This window comes from Siphateles boraxobius, unplaced genomic scaffold (genome assembly GCF_051911475.1).
Source record: "Siphateles boraxobius isolate OS27281-9 unplaced genomic scaffold, OSU_SipBor_1 46, whole genome shotgun sequence".
Taxonomy (NCBI): domain Eukaryota; kingdom Metazoa; phylum Chordata; class Actinopteri; order Cypriniformes; family Leuciscidae; genus Siphateles; species Siphateles boraxobius.
The window spans coordinates 1,542,615-1,557,629 of NW_027509097.1; the positions used below are offsets into that span (position 1 = coordinate 1,542,615).

The 15,015-nt window shown below is 40.9% G+C and overlaps 1 protein-coding gene across 20 annotated transcripts in view; it reads right to left on the reverse strand.

Annotated features, from left to right (window-relative positions):
* Positions 1-754: 754 nt before the first annotated feature.
* ebf3a (EBF transcription factor 3a) overlaps positions 755-15,015 on the reverse strand; it is a 96,433-nt gene continuing 82,172 nt past the window's right edge. For 4 of the 20 annotated variants that reach the window (XM_077200261.1, XM_077200260.1, XM_077200255.1 and 1 more), the window contains exons 11-16: positions 11,732-11,820; positions 7,249-7,314; positions 6,101-6,266; positions 5,180-5,368; positions 4,380-4,577; positions 755-2,680 (exon numbers count right to left, since the gene is read on the reverse strand). In XM_077200261.1, coding sequence (XP_077056376.1) covers positions 2,649-2,680; positions 4,380-4,577; positions 5,180-5,368; positions 6,101-6,266; positions 7,249-7,314; positions 11,732-11,820 — 740 coding nt within the window. In that variant the 3' untranslated portion in view covers positions 755-2,648. Of the gene's footprint in view, positions 2,681-4,379; positions 4,578-5,167; positions 5,369-6,100; positions 6,267-7,248; positions 7,315-11,731; positions 11,821-15,015 lie in introns of all 20 variants that reach the window. The other 16 variants (XM_077200259.1, XM_077200254.1, XM_077200256.1 and 13 more) reach the window with 8 other exon arrangements.

Sequence of the window (15,015 nt, forward strand, 5' to 3'; positions counted from 1 at the left end):
ATGTAGAAATGTGGCCATAAAACAACTCAAATAAAACCATACATGAGCCAGAAAAAAAAGGCATTTGTTCTTACAGAGCTCATGTTTAGTGAAATCTTCCGAGTATGGGGACGCAATTAGACTTGAAGACAAAACCAGATTGCAGAAATGATGAAATCCACAAATGCACTTCATGTAACCTTGGGTTTTTCTTACTTTCAGGGTGACCTCAACGGCTCCTTCACTTGGCCGGGCTTTGTTGAGCCATCACAAAGCAAATACATTGTACATTCATCATTTCTTTACTTCTACAGCTGCCTTTGCTTCCTGCAGCTAAAGGAAACTTGTGCGCCGATTGCCAAGAGGAAACATCCGCTTTTGGTTTGAAACAGAAAGAGTAGCACACTGCTGAACATTACAACATTTACAAAGCCTGAAGTGCAAAGAAAAAGAGCTCAAAAACAAAGCCTCGCATTATATATTTAAAAAAAGATGAAGATCACTGCGTATCATTTGCGGATTTTGGCACGACTGGGAAAATCAATTTTATTGAAAGAGTGTAAGAAGGTGATATGATTTCGGCTATGCTACGGTGTCATGGGCTACTTACAAAATGACATTTACAATATAGAACATCTTCATTTTTGTTATCCATACATATGATACAAAAACTAACTTTTCATTTGTTTTCTTTCCCTTTGAACGCTGTTTTACTTGAGGGAATAGGGTAAAATGAATGTTAAAAAAGACAAACTGACAAAATAGTCCAAAAAGATGAGGGGTCACAATAATTATTTTTTATTTTAGTAAAAAATGTTGTGCTTTTTACACCATTGATCTGAATGGAATAATGAGATTCACTGTGGTGAACGTTTGTCATTAAAACAGCAGAAAGGTTCCTCTCAGGAGATTCACTGGAAAGCCTTTGACAGAGCTTTTTTCTGACATATTTTAATAAACATTAGTAACTGATGTATATTACCATTGCAGATATTTTTTTTTCTTTCCTTTTTTTTTCCCTTCTTGATCCCTGTAAACATGGTTGAGTTATGTGGCAAAGTCATGGTGGCAGGTAAAAATGACTTTTTACATTCTACAAAAACAAAATTTACAACCACAATATGATCCCCCCCCCTCCCCCCGGGGCGGCTTGACATGCACTTTATCTACTAATATTATTACAGCCAGGTGACACAAACAATTTATTTGACTATACAACAAACAGTTTCCTTTCAAAAAAGTACTTTTTTTAGATAACTTAAAAATTAATATAAAAATAAACAATGGATTTGACTGCTCCTCGAAATAGCAAATAAACAAACAAACGAACAAAAAATGGACGGAAGGTCTGATGCCATTAAAAAAAAAATCTGATTTACAAATGAAATGTGTAGACGATACAAAACATTGAATGTAGGCGATGATTCTTGGCTAAACCTTCATCGTAATTTCGGCCGTGGAAAACAATACACGTGAGATTAAAGAAAACGATTGAAAGCAATATACAAAATTTCAAAGATAAATACAATATTTATAATTGATATGTTACAAAAAATTCCCTTAGTGACCGCAAGTGTTTGTGTGAAAGTGTTGCAATGTGTAAGACAATTTTACTCCTAACTGTAGGAATAAAACTCTGTACTAAATATTTAAGTGAATCTGGAAAATTCAAGACAAGTGTATAAATATTTAGCTACAACTTTGGCAAAATCACAAAAGTCTACAATTGTATAACCACATACAAAACACATTAGGGAGTAAGGAGCTAGAGGTATAAGGACAACTTTCTGGTACAAGAAACAGACTTCACAGTAGCCTAAGAATGCAATAGTATACAGTGCTAGCAAAAAGTTGAAAAACATTGCAGATCACACTCGCTTTACAGGAAGCTTTAGCAGTGGAAATATTTTCTTTTTTTTTGTTCTTTTTTTTCTTTTTTAACCAACAGATAGTAGCGCTTCGTCTCTGTTAGTGTGCTTGTTGAAGGCAAGAAAAGAATTTTTGCAATATCAAAGTTACAACTTCTACCTACAATAAGTTACAAAGCTCGTTGAACGATTAGATCTCCTCTCGCTCCGATCATTCTTCCTTGCCTTTCTTTTTGATTTATAAATCATATATCTTATATTATTTCCAGTTTATTGGCTCTGTATATATTGGCCCCCTTTTTATTACCACAATCAAAAAAAAATGGCAAAACAATAAACAAAAAATAACAATAATAAAAAAGGAAAATGAATTCACATTATGAAGATGTGCAGCGGCAGCACATCGGTGAGAGAGAAACATTCTTACACATTTTTTTTTTTATCAGTGTTTTCATCAAATGGCATATCCACAATGTTTCTTCCCACACATAGCAAGAACTAGACATAGCCAAGATTAAACCAGAAATGTTTATACAAAATAGGTACGTTTTGTTCTTTTTTCCCCCCTTCAAGATCGTGAAAATATGACAAGAGATTCAGTCAATAAAATGAAATTGTTCATTTGCATGTCAATTTCGAATAAACTCTTTGAAACAAAGTGTCTTTTTCCTCTGAATAACAGAATTAGCTGCTGATTAACTTCATGACGAATGACGACTTTGAGGAGGATCCTCCGTATAACATACTAAGCTTCGTCCCCCGGCGAGGAGACGGCTGCTTTACAAGGGACGGGAGTGCAATTTACATGGGTGGGACCACCAGTCCGGACATAGCTGAAAGAGAAAGAGAAACAATTTTAGCACGGGAGGTCCCAAGACAAAAAAGAACACAGCAGTAAGTATGTCACTCGCATTTCACAAAATACTCGACTCGAAAGGCGCTGGGGGATGTTTGTAAAATGGAGGCTGTTGCTGTCGGGGGCCGATGGGGGAGGGTTAGGAGTGATTGAGTGAAATGTGCTTCACCAACAAGACGTGCTGGAAAGACTTCACTTTTAGAAAGAGGAGCTTTCTGACATTTTGAGGAGAAAGCATCCTGGCTCCCACATGTGTGATATTTCTCTTAGCGTTTTGTTAATGGCAAACAGTGGGCCAGACTCCCAGGAGAGGGTCCCTGCTGACAGCCGAGAAACAACACGGTCACTTCTGCTAACGTCACGTAGACCCACGGTCTCCCCTCCTCAGTCAGCAACCAGACACCCCTTGGCTTTGCCCAAATTGAAATCTTCGCTCGCTCCCTCCTGCCATTACCGGAGCCGAGTGGATGCTGGAAAACCATTTGCATTCTTCTGTCAGCCCGTATCCACCCCCCCCCCCCCCCCAACCCCAACCTCCCCCCATCTCTCCTTATCGTGACATCTAAAGAAAGCTGGACTAGGTCGTCGAACGCCCACCTCTCGGACCGAAGATTGATGTACTCGCTCGCTCCGCTCATTTCCGCAATTAGGTGTCTAGTGAAGTGCCAGGGGAGGGAAAACGGGAAAAAGCTCTTTTGCCGCTTTCAACTTATTTGTGGAGTCATGCTTGGAGTGCTTTTAAGTTTGCCAAGGCATCTAATGTTGTGGCATTCCTCATTAATTTCTGCAAACCACATATTAATAAGTAGATGCATGTAGCGGCATGAACTTTAATTTCTCAGTTCATTAGGTCTAACATTATTAATCTCGCTTGCACACGCTATGGCTAAAACATGTTTTTAAAGCAAACAACTGGGCCTTGACGGAGAGCAAATACGAGCGCACTAAACAGCCAGAGTAAGTCTTTAATTTGCCGAACGACGCCGCCCTGCCGAGAATAACGCGTGCTCTTTCCCTCTCACTCTTTCTTCTTATAATCACATTCAACCTGGGTTATAATCGGTTCTTCTGTTGTTAAGTCCCTCTTCGGCGATGTTAGTCCACGTCGGGTGAGCGAGCACGGCGAGACGTTAACATGTCTGCCCTTCTGTGCTACTATTGTAGGATGCATGAATTTTTAACTGACTACAGTATTCTCAGGGCCAGGGGGCAGCGTGTACATCTAAGGTAAATAGAATATGAAGAGAATATTACATATGTTCAGCTCAGTTTGAATGCAAAAGAGGCCGGTGAATAATGGAGCAGGAGCATCAATTTTATCTGCGCAAGATGTTTCCGAATTATAGCGATCCCAGCCACTCGAGTACGAAATCTCCCGAGACACTTAACTTTGCTTAATCATTAATGAAAGATAAATAAATCAATAAACACACCCACACATGCACATGCATTCTACATGCCCGCATGCATAATGCGTTCTTGCACTTATTCGATCACTCATCCGTCCATCCATCCGCCCATCCAAACGCGACTGCATAATTGATGCGGGCGGGAGGCCATGTTCGTTAAGCGGCGGATGGCGGATGGGTGGCGTCTCTGGGTACCAGAGTGCAATGATGCGACCCAACAGGTGAGGCAACTGCGGTGCGAACTAAAAGCAGGGATTCGGCTCTCACCTTGAAGTCCATTGCCATTTGCACTGGTGCAAGAAGGAGGTGGAGATGCTTGGGGCCTGACAACTGGAGCAAAGGCGCTTTTTTGTTTCACTGCAGAGATGACATTGGCAGGTGAGAATGAGAAAATGCCGTGTGTACTGCTACAGTTTGAAGAGAGGCTGACCGAAGAGGCTGCCATGGTAGGGCTCGACGGAACTACTGCAACAAAGCAGACATAGTCACCACTCAGAGAGAGTTCACTTCTTACAGACGAAGAGTCAGAGAGCCGGGCCTCGCCTCTTTTTCAAATCATATTCATGGAATGAAAACAAATCAGGGAGAAATGGTTATGAGGATATGGGGGGGAAATTTGGGTTGCGGGTCTTTTTGGGGGGGGGGACTAAAACAAACGAGCAAATCAGGTTAATGGAGTTGGAATGGGAAATGAGATGTCCTGCCTTGGCCACTTTCTGGATAATAGGCGTTCTTATCGACTCTGACTGGGTCATTTTGCCGAAAACATTTTTTTTTTTTTTTTATGTATTTTTAATTTTTTTTACATTTTTTTTTTTCAGAGTGCTGTTTGGTGGCCTCCTTTATAATTGAAATTTGTTTTGCTTTGATTGGTCGGATTTGCTAAATGTCTCGGTTGTTCAGCCTCCAGAGTCACCCCTCCTTTTATCCAGTAGCACACATTCCCAAAAGATAACAAAAAAAAACAACAAACAACCAACAGAACCACAACAAAGGAGTGTCAAAAGAAAGGGGAAGCACAGTTGGGGACACAGAGAGCGGGGTCTCGTCATTACCTTGATACTTACTGCCGTAGGGAGAGTTTGCAGAGGAGCCGTTCAAGAAGCCCGGTGAACTGGGCACACCCAGGTTGGGCATTCCCGTGTTGCCGTAGCCGTTCATGCTGTTGCTGACGGTGTTGTAGTTGGACTGCTGCGGGGTGCTGCTGGGCACGTAACCGCGAGGCGACACGCTGCTCGTGTTGCGACTGTAGCCCACTGTGGATGGAGAGACATTGGTTAAAAAGTGCCACAATATGCGGTATGTATATTTACATTTTTTAGGTAGATGTCATCACCAAAGTTGTTAATGTTAATTATATATGCTATTTATAGGCCTAATGTGTTGACCTTTACGTTCCACACAGCTGTGCGTTAAATTCACCTCCATGTATGTAAGGAGGATATTCAGCATTGTAGCGTGTATTCCAGTGTGATTTTTCCCTGTCCTGACCTGAGAGGAGGCAACAATGGAACAGGTGTAAACCTATTATCAGTACACTCGCTAAATGCAGTGTGTGAGATAGCGCTGCGTGTTCTGGCAGGCTGGCAGCGGAGAGATGGGGACAGGGTCACACACCTCCTGGGATCTATGCTATACACAGCCAGGAAAGATAAAGCTGCAACCGGCCTGTGCCATGATTCATGCTGCTAGCAGCTCGCTAATGTTCGCTAATCGTTGCAAGCATTTTTCTAGATACGTATATAACTCATTTTGATACTCACAGATGAATAACTAAAGTGGTTAGCAAGTACTCTAGCCTGGCTATGCTGGTTAGGCTATCTGTTGTTGTAGTTTTAAGGGTTTTTTTGGCCCTTGTCATTCAACGATGATCAGCTAACTGACCAGCTAAACACTATTAGGCTAACTTAACCACCTTAGGCTGGTTTAAGCTTTCTCCACAGGGTTCATTGCAGTCTACATGCTGATCATCATTTGTTGCCACATACCTTGTGAGGTCTCTGAGACGTTGACGGCGAGCTGACTCCCGAAAGAGTTGACCCCCATCATACCGCCGTGAGAGGCCGTGTTGGCGAGGGACGGGATCTGGTTGTGGTTACGTGGGACGCTATACAGAGCCTCTGCGATATCTGCGGCCCTCTTCAGAATGATTTCCTACCACACAGAAACAGAGAGGAGAGTTGTCAGTATGCTCTCAAAAGAATTTAGGGCCAGAGAATCTGAAATGATTGGGATTCATTCATGAAACAGAATTCAATTTATGTGTAAAAATGGATCAATTATCGAAAAAAAGGTACTCTGAATCTCTCTTTCTTTCTCTCTCTCTCTCACACACACACACACACACACACACACTGGGTTTCCATGTTTAATGGGACTTTTCAGAAAACATAATGATTTTTATACTCTAAAAACTGTATATTATATCCCCTAATCCTATCCCTAAACCTACCCATAACTGAAAACTTTTCAAAAAACATGACATGATTTATAAGCTGTTTTCCTCATGGGGACAAAAAAATAAGTAAAAAAAATAAATAAAAAATTGTCCCCACAACATAGAGTATACCTGAACCACAGACATTATATATATATATATATATATATATATATATATATATACACACACACACACACACACACAAATATAAATATGTATTTTCTATCTGTAGGTAAACATAAATGGCACTACGCTTGCATCTGTTTCGCAGTAGTTGGATTGCAATGTCTTCACCTCTGTGCTACTCGACTGGGGGAAAAAATGTAATGGATCATTTCTTCTGAATATGTATTAGACCTATCATGCATAGCTGGACCTCTCTGTTGAATATATTCCAGAAGTGCACCTTTTAGGGCCAAGTTCAAGGTTATCCTCCCATTTAAATAAGCCTTTATATGGCTGTGTGCATGTGTTTTGAGTGATTAACTCGTCACTGCACCAAGAGCCGCAGCCATGAATTAAATTGCAAAAAAGCAGAAGTAGCAGAAGAAAACAAGCTTTCACACAGCTACAGTACAAATGCCCCCAGCAAGCTTTGAAACATACAGGAATGTAGCAAAAGGAGACAAATGCTGATTTAATTACAGCCACCATGTAAATGAAGAGAAAGGGTGCTTCATTAGCATGAGTTTGTACCTGGTTGTTGTGTGGCATCCCATACAGTGCTTCCACAAGGTCAGCGGCTCTCTTTAGCAACACCTCCTGCAATATACACACAGAATGCAACATAATCAGTCATAAAGACATATAAACACCATCAGCCAGTACACTGCACATGAACAATAAGCATTCATGTTGGTCTGGGTACACTTTCGAAGCCCTTTATCTCTGGTTGGGAAAAATACACAAGCTGACGAGTGGAAATAAAGCGTTTTTTAATTTTATATTATGAAATGCATTCTTTTATTTCTTAGTCACATTTCATTTGACTTACTTAGACTAGTGAAGTGGTGTGTAACCTAAGCTAAATGAGTCAATATAAGGACTTGCTTTTCAACGAAGTGGCCTTGTGGGTATTAAACAAACAAACACAGAGTCAAACACAGACGCTGCGTTCGGCTGCTAATTCCACGCACTTTAGCTCAGAAGAACAATGAGTCATTTTCCATATCTTAATTAAACTGGCAGAGTCCTCAAAGACAACATCTCACCCCTAATTCATGTCCTAAATTTGCAGAAGAGTTCAATGCCCATTCCTCTTTCTTCAGGACAATAAAGTGAATTAGCTCGGGTTAATCTAGTTCTTTCATAATGACATTAGGAAATTTTTCAATTAACCCTCTTTCTCTGGCTGTTGTAAAGGACTTCATAAACGACTTCCTCTCCAAAGCGGGCTGAGAGGCTGTGCCCTGGGACACGGACGCCGGGAACTCTCGCTTATCCCCGTCTGCAAGCTTTCCCCCCACTTATAACACAACAAGGATTAACCTTCCCCTTATTTTTCCCTTCAAAAATCACACCTAATCTGCCAACAAGCGTGTCTTTAATACGTTTTGCATTGGCTGCCAGCTTGTTTTCTTCCAACGGGTACACAAGAGCTGATTTTTAGCGAAATTATACTATATTGTTGTTTCATTTTAGCATGTCTTGAATTTGCTGACTTGCCGATTTGCACTTTGAGTGTAACCACATTCACGGCATTGTCCTTGCGAGTGCGTAGCGTGGAGCGCCTTCATCATGGCCCGATGGCTATTTCATTCCCATGCACAAGCGCCATGTTGGATCTGTATTTATCAAGATTAATCACAGGCCCATGTGTTTTATAGAGACGCACTCCAAACCTGAGCCTAAGCGGATGACTGCTTCTTCAAATGGCATTTACCTCTGAAATTGGGGGCTGCGTTTCATGTTGCAAGCGACTAGTTTGCATACAAATAAAGAATTACACTTGTCATTCAGCAGGTAGTGTCAATGAAAGACCCAGCTGTCCTAGTCCAGCTCTCGTCTCTCTCTAAGCAAGATTAAGTGTTTTTTCTGAGCCGCTAATAATTACTCATCATCTCAGTCATCATATCACAAGACGTCTTACATGCCTCCCAATTTCACCCGACGATTATCGCAATTAACGTCACCGAATCCTCACCCCGGCAGACACATACTTGAACTTCGTATCCATATGGTGGCCGAGAGGAGGAAGAGATGCAAACATAGTTTAAGAAAACGTCACGTCTTCTCAGCTCTAATCTGTCATTTGCCACGATGTGCATTTGCTAATGAACCAGATTTAGCGGCGTGCGTTGAAGTGGGAGTCTATATGCATCAAAAGCATTGGCCAATCGCTGGAAGAGGCTGTGAATGAGTTTGTTTTGTTCCAGCATGCCCCTCTCATCCTCACGGCCTCACGCTGAGAATATGATTAGCGGTGAGCGGTGTTCGAAAAGCATTTCCATGTAAATTTCAGTGCGGCGGCGTTAAGTGTAATTGACTCCCCTTCCTTTTCTGCATCGACACAAGACTCCAGGTTAGACTGAGAACTATTTAAGCCCGAAACGATCCCAGGGCTTGTTTCGTGACAAATGCGAGGGCTTATTATTACAAGAGCTCATTGTTCCACCGGAGGACGAGAATCGTTTAAATGTAAAACTTGTTATTATCATTCTTGAGTATCGTGAGTGGTATATATCACCACTGTTAAAGAAGCCAAGTGAGGTGAGGGGCTGGAGGTGCTAATGTCATTATAAAAGTGTAAAGCAATTATTCTGTTAGTTCTTGCCTGAGGTGATGAATACATTGAGAAGTGCAGGGCCAATACGTGTAGCTACCTCGAAAAGCCGAGAGAGAGAAGATGAATTTTAATGCATGGGTAATTGCTCAACATGAATGCATTTCTAATAATTTTTCTTGTATATTAGATTGAACGGAAAGCGGAATAGATTGGTGTTTGCGAGCTGAAACAGGACGCGAAGGCTAATGGAACTGATGAACGCGAGATTACGGCCGACAGGTTACTACTATATGATTCGCATTAAAGATTATTTGATGGCACGTAAGTGAACGTATAGGGCCTGATCAGATTTTCATTCGTGTGTTTGTCTTAGTATTATATCGAGACAAATGGATGACACTGATTTCAAACAAGGACTTAAAAGAAAGAGGATTGCAAGGTCCCTTTAGCAATCTCCTGCCTCATCACATGAGTGACTTCACATATTGCTTTTTACTTTTTACTCTCTCTCGCCACATTCATATATAAATGTGTTCAATGAACACCCCTCCTCTTGTATTGAGCAGCAAATTTTGAATTGATCTAAAATTATGGAGGTAACCTGCAATTCTATAGTATGAATATGTTAGTGATTTCAAAAGTACTGGTTCTTTGTAAAAGAATTGAAAAATACTTGTGTTCATATTTATTAGTTGCATTATTAAAGTGATGTCCAAAGCAATTCATGCAAGCCATATTGGCTTTCTGTCCTGCTACGATCCCCCATCAGAGCTCGTGCATTGTAGATCCCTGACTGAAAAGAAGGAAGGAAAAGGAAAAAAAAAAACAATCCAGGAATCGATATCAGGGGCGTATTATCAACTCTACAGCTGAGTCGAGCGGGCGATCACAAGTGTGATGGCTTTACCTTATTGCTAACACACTGTTTACATCCCTCCCCCCGAAACCTCTTATTACAGCATTCTGTCTCCCGCCCGTAACATCTAATGCAGCCGCTCCTCCCAGACGCTCTGCCTCTTATTGAGAATATGTGTAAGGGTCAATTGCTGCTTTGCGTGGCGCTGGCTGTGACCCTCGAACGCGATAGAGGTGCAGACGGCTGCGGTAACTATGATGAATCACTTGGCACTTTCATTTACATGCTGCTGAACTCACATTTGGGTCCATTAGAAGCCAAAATCAAATATTTATGTTGTTTATTGGAACTGCTCTGGTGTGATGGCCCTATGCTGAGGGTTTACCTGAATTTGAGATGAGTGAGATCGAATGCACTTGAGAAAGAAAAAAAAGATATTTCTATCACATGTTTTGTTATTGATGTATTTTTCTTATTTTAATTTAATTTAATATATGTCTATGCATATATATATATATATATATATATATATATATATATAGTTTTTTTTAGTTTTTTTTTTAGCTTTAGAAATGCTCAAGCAGGGTGGCTTTTTTTTTTTTTATGATAATGGATAGTTTAAGCATTTAACGGAATGAGATTTCCTGTCCAGATATTGGCCTCCGCAGAGACAGAGAGCCAAGTGTAATTGAAACACATCATGTGGCGTAGGGCAGAGTCTTACGGATTCTTAGTTTGGTGCATGTCCGCGGGACGCTGGCGCAAGGACCGCGTCGTTCCAGAGCTGTTCAGCGGAAGTTAATGATAGCGGCTGCTCCCATGCTGGGCTTTAATAGATATTTGTATGATATCTGTTATTAGCCCTCCGTGGTGGTCAGCACCCACGAACAGAGTACAAAATAATCTCTTAACATATTATTAAGAAAAGCCCTCTGCGCCGCGCCACTCTCAGATGGGAAATTAGCACGTTTTCTATTAGCCGGGCACAAGTCATAGATCCCATCAAAGCTAAATGAGCAACATAAAAAAAAGGGACGAATCAAAGAATAGGAAATAGAAAAGGTCCATGCTTTGTCTTTCATGTCACACATCAAAACAACAGAACTCTGATACGTGTCGACCACATGGGAACCGCAGGCAAACTGCATGGTTTGTGGAATTTAAGTAGGGAAAAAATAAATAAATGAAGCTAAAAAGCCCAGAGAGAGGGTTTGCCCATATAAACGCGCACAAAACTAATTTATTAACCTGCTAAGACAAGGACTTTTAACGGAAAGCTCTGTAAACAAAAGATTAAACTGGATCTAGCTTTGGAAAATGAAAGGAAAACAAGACCAAAATAATCACCCATCTGAAAAAGGCCTCTGCTTAGATTACAATCGCCACTGCCTACTGGGGTGGAAAAATACTTAATTGAACCATTTCGACGTGCCGAAAGTTTGCGCGATTCCGGCGGAATCCAAACACGCCGGATTGCATAGTGATGACTTGCCAAAAGCGATTGCATGCGCTTGCTCATCAAGCCAGTGAATTGTTTCCCATTTTGACATTTCTATGATAAATAGCTCTTCCACACATACACACACAGAATCACTGACCTTGGGCAACCTCTCCGGATCACCTGGATGTCTGGGAATGACCTTCTGCAGTCTCTGGAAGCCGTAGTCAATAGTTGGTTCGTTCAAAGCTAAACCGCAAAACAAGAAACGCCATCCGTTAGCATCCAGCGCAGGCAAAACAAATGATCAGATTTGTGTTTTCATATGCACCATCATAAATGCTATTACATTCGCTCTTGAGAACATACGCACCCATCATGCATTTTATTCCAGATAGGTTTGAGCATTTGAATAAAAGGTAATAACGTGGTGTGCAATATTCTGTCATGCCACGTAGAGCCACATCTATCACCTCTACTATTTGGAAGAACGAGGCCTATAATTGATCAGACAAATTCAAAGGACTTAGCGGATACATTATGAATGAAACAGGCACACTAATACAAACACACACACACCACTCGATTGCGACTGTCAACTATGTGAAGTCTGTATCAGTCCTACTTCTTGAAGCACCCGCTGAATTTATGGCCAATGGGCGATGATGACATATGTCTGGCAATTGCACCCTTTCAGATTTATCCCTCTTTCTCGCAATCTCTCCGCCATAGTGCGCTAAAGCAAAGCAGGCAGGAGGAACACTTCATCTTATAGAGCTTTAATAATCTGTGAATGGTTGACTACAAACTGATGTAGGGCGCTATCATTTCACAGCTGTGCTGGGGCTGGCCTCATGAAATTGCTGGCCACAAATAGTAATTAATCTTTTCTTTCACACACACACATGCCGCACACACACACGTCCCCTCCCTCTCAAATTGGAATTTTGAGTATGAAGTGCTCCGGTTATAAATCAGACATAGCTACTCTGTATACAAGTGCATGAATCATAATCTCAACTTCCTGCTACCGCATGCATTGTGTTTAACAAGCTTTAGAAGAGTGCATGGAGGTCTATTATGGTCATACTAGACTATAAGCATGTGAAATTATTTTCAACATACTATATGGGCAGCAGGAAATGATGTTACACTCAAGGGAGTAAATATAATATTTTTACATTTTCTGAATGTAATTGCCCAGACTTCACTAAAATACTAAAGACAAGCAGAATATTTTTAAAGTCACCATTAAATGAAAATTCACCCTGTCTACTTAATGCATGTTATAGATCATGAGTTTTTTTTAAATATTTTGACCTCGTAATGTTTTTTGAAAATGCCAAAACTGGACCTTTCAGTGAAAACACCTTACTTCCGTTACACTTGGATTTACGTCACACTATAGAAGAAAAGATATTTCTTTACTTCTGTTTCATTGCAATTTTAAGTGCATTGCTATGCATATGCAAGAGTATTTAGGAAAGATGCTCTAAAAATAGTGACTAAATATGACTTATGGGACCGATTTCAAACAGGTTTCCTGAACACTATCTGTTACTGGCCAGACGTACTGATAGCTTTGGTTGAGCCTATAAAAATTATCATATAAAATGACATATATCAACTTTAAGAAGGAAGAAAGCAGAGAGAGGGAGCAGAAAAAAGCCAGTAGAACATCAGCACAAAAATATTATCAGACATGAATGAAGATGTCGTTGTCAGTGATGATTCCGTATGAATCAATGCGCTTTTTCTTTTGAGAGATCAAATCTGTCTGTTTCCCTTACTCAGCACACTATTTGCAGCTGAACTCTGCCCTGAAGGAAACGGGGAGCAACGCGAGAAAGAACTAGAGCAGAGAATGAGAGATGACAGCCTGAGAGGAGAAGATGAGCATATTAGACAGGAAACTTCCTGGAAATAATTGGGTGACTTTATGATGAAGTGCTACAATTACATCTAAGTGTAGTAGGGGACGGCAATCCAATCAATCCAATCTGATCAATATCAAGACGCCGGTTGTGTTTTGGCGCACACGTATGCGTGTCATGGTGTGACAGCGGTGATGTTATTTGACATGCCATCTTGCATGGCTGAAGACAAAGTGGCGTGCAGGAATCCGAAGTAAGATGTTGGCTTGTTAATAAAGCATTGATCGGGCGTATTGATTTTACATGACATGGCTTTCACAAGGATGTAGCTCTCTCACACACACCTTCACCTCCCCCTTTCCTCGTTCCTAGACGGACGGCATCCGACTCCTCCAGACAGGAGGGCAGATGTAAATGTTTGTAGAATAGCACTTCATTATGCCTGAATTTGCCCATATGAGGGAATCCATCATTTTGGCTGGTTTCTTATGTCTGGGGTCTGGGACTACACAAATGGATCATGGACTTTGACACTGGCCCTTCAGGATGTGTATTTGCCCTGGGACATATAATAAAAGCAGCACTCGGTGACATTAAATATGGCCCAAAAGCGGGCAGATTTACAGCCGTTCTGATGGCACTTTCACACAGCGCAGCCCCGGGCAGCAACATGTTGTTCTGTGCTCTGACATTGAGGCTTTGCTGATGAAGGAATGTGTGCGTTTGATAAATGTATCGGAACAGTGGGCGCTAAACGCTCTTCAGTTATTGATCTGATGCTAATGCAGTAAAAGAGGTCAGTGAGACCTTCATTAGCGCAAGACAGTCCCTCACCTCAGAGATCCTCCATCTCAAACACGCCAGGAATTATTAACTACAGCTGTGTGAAAATCACAGGGGGAGGAATTTTCAATAACAAAAGAAATGAATAAAAATAAAGAAATGGTGACCATAGTTTCTAGCAAAATACCCCGACATAACTATAAATAAATAGAATAAAAAGGTAATTACATTTTCTTGCACAATACAATAACATAATTGTACATAGCAACATCTAAATTTTCTTAAATGTAAATGTTAAATACTGCTAGGGTTTTATGGTAGTTGTTAGATTTACAGATACAAGTAATTCTGGTCTCTAGATATGGCTCAGGTCGCTCCTTCAATATAAATATATTGGATTTACATTTAAGTGTCTTAAGAAACACCACTAATAACTCTATTACACATATTTTAGTGGAAACTATGGTTACCATGATACATCTTTTATAAGGGGAGGACTTTTGTGATTACAAACACATCAAATTGATAAAAATAACTGAGAAATGAATAGAAGGAGAAACAGATGCGGTTTTGGTGTGTGTGGGGGGTATCAGTGCTACTGGGCCAGCTGGGAAATATGGAGAACAGATTGCGCAATAACAGTTTAAATCCAGACAGACTCTTGCAAGCATCTTGCGATCTCCTTCACTGCTGTTGTTGAACTATTAAACGTTCTCAGCGTACACACTCTCTATCTCTTTCTCTTTCAACCCAGGCCTGAGGCTAAGCCCCTCCCACTGGCCTTTGA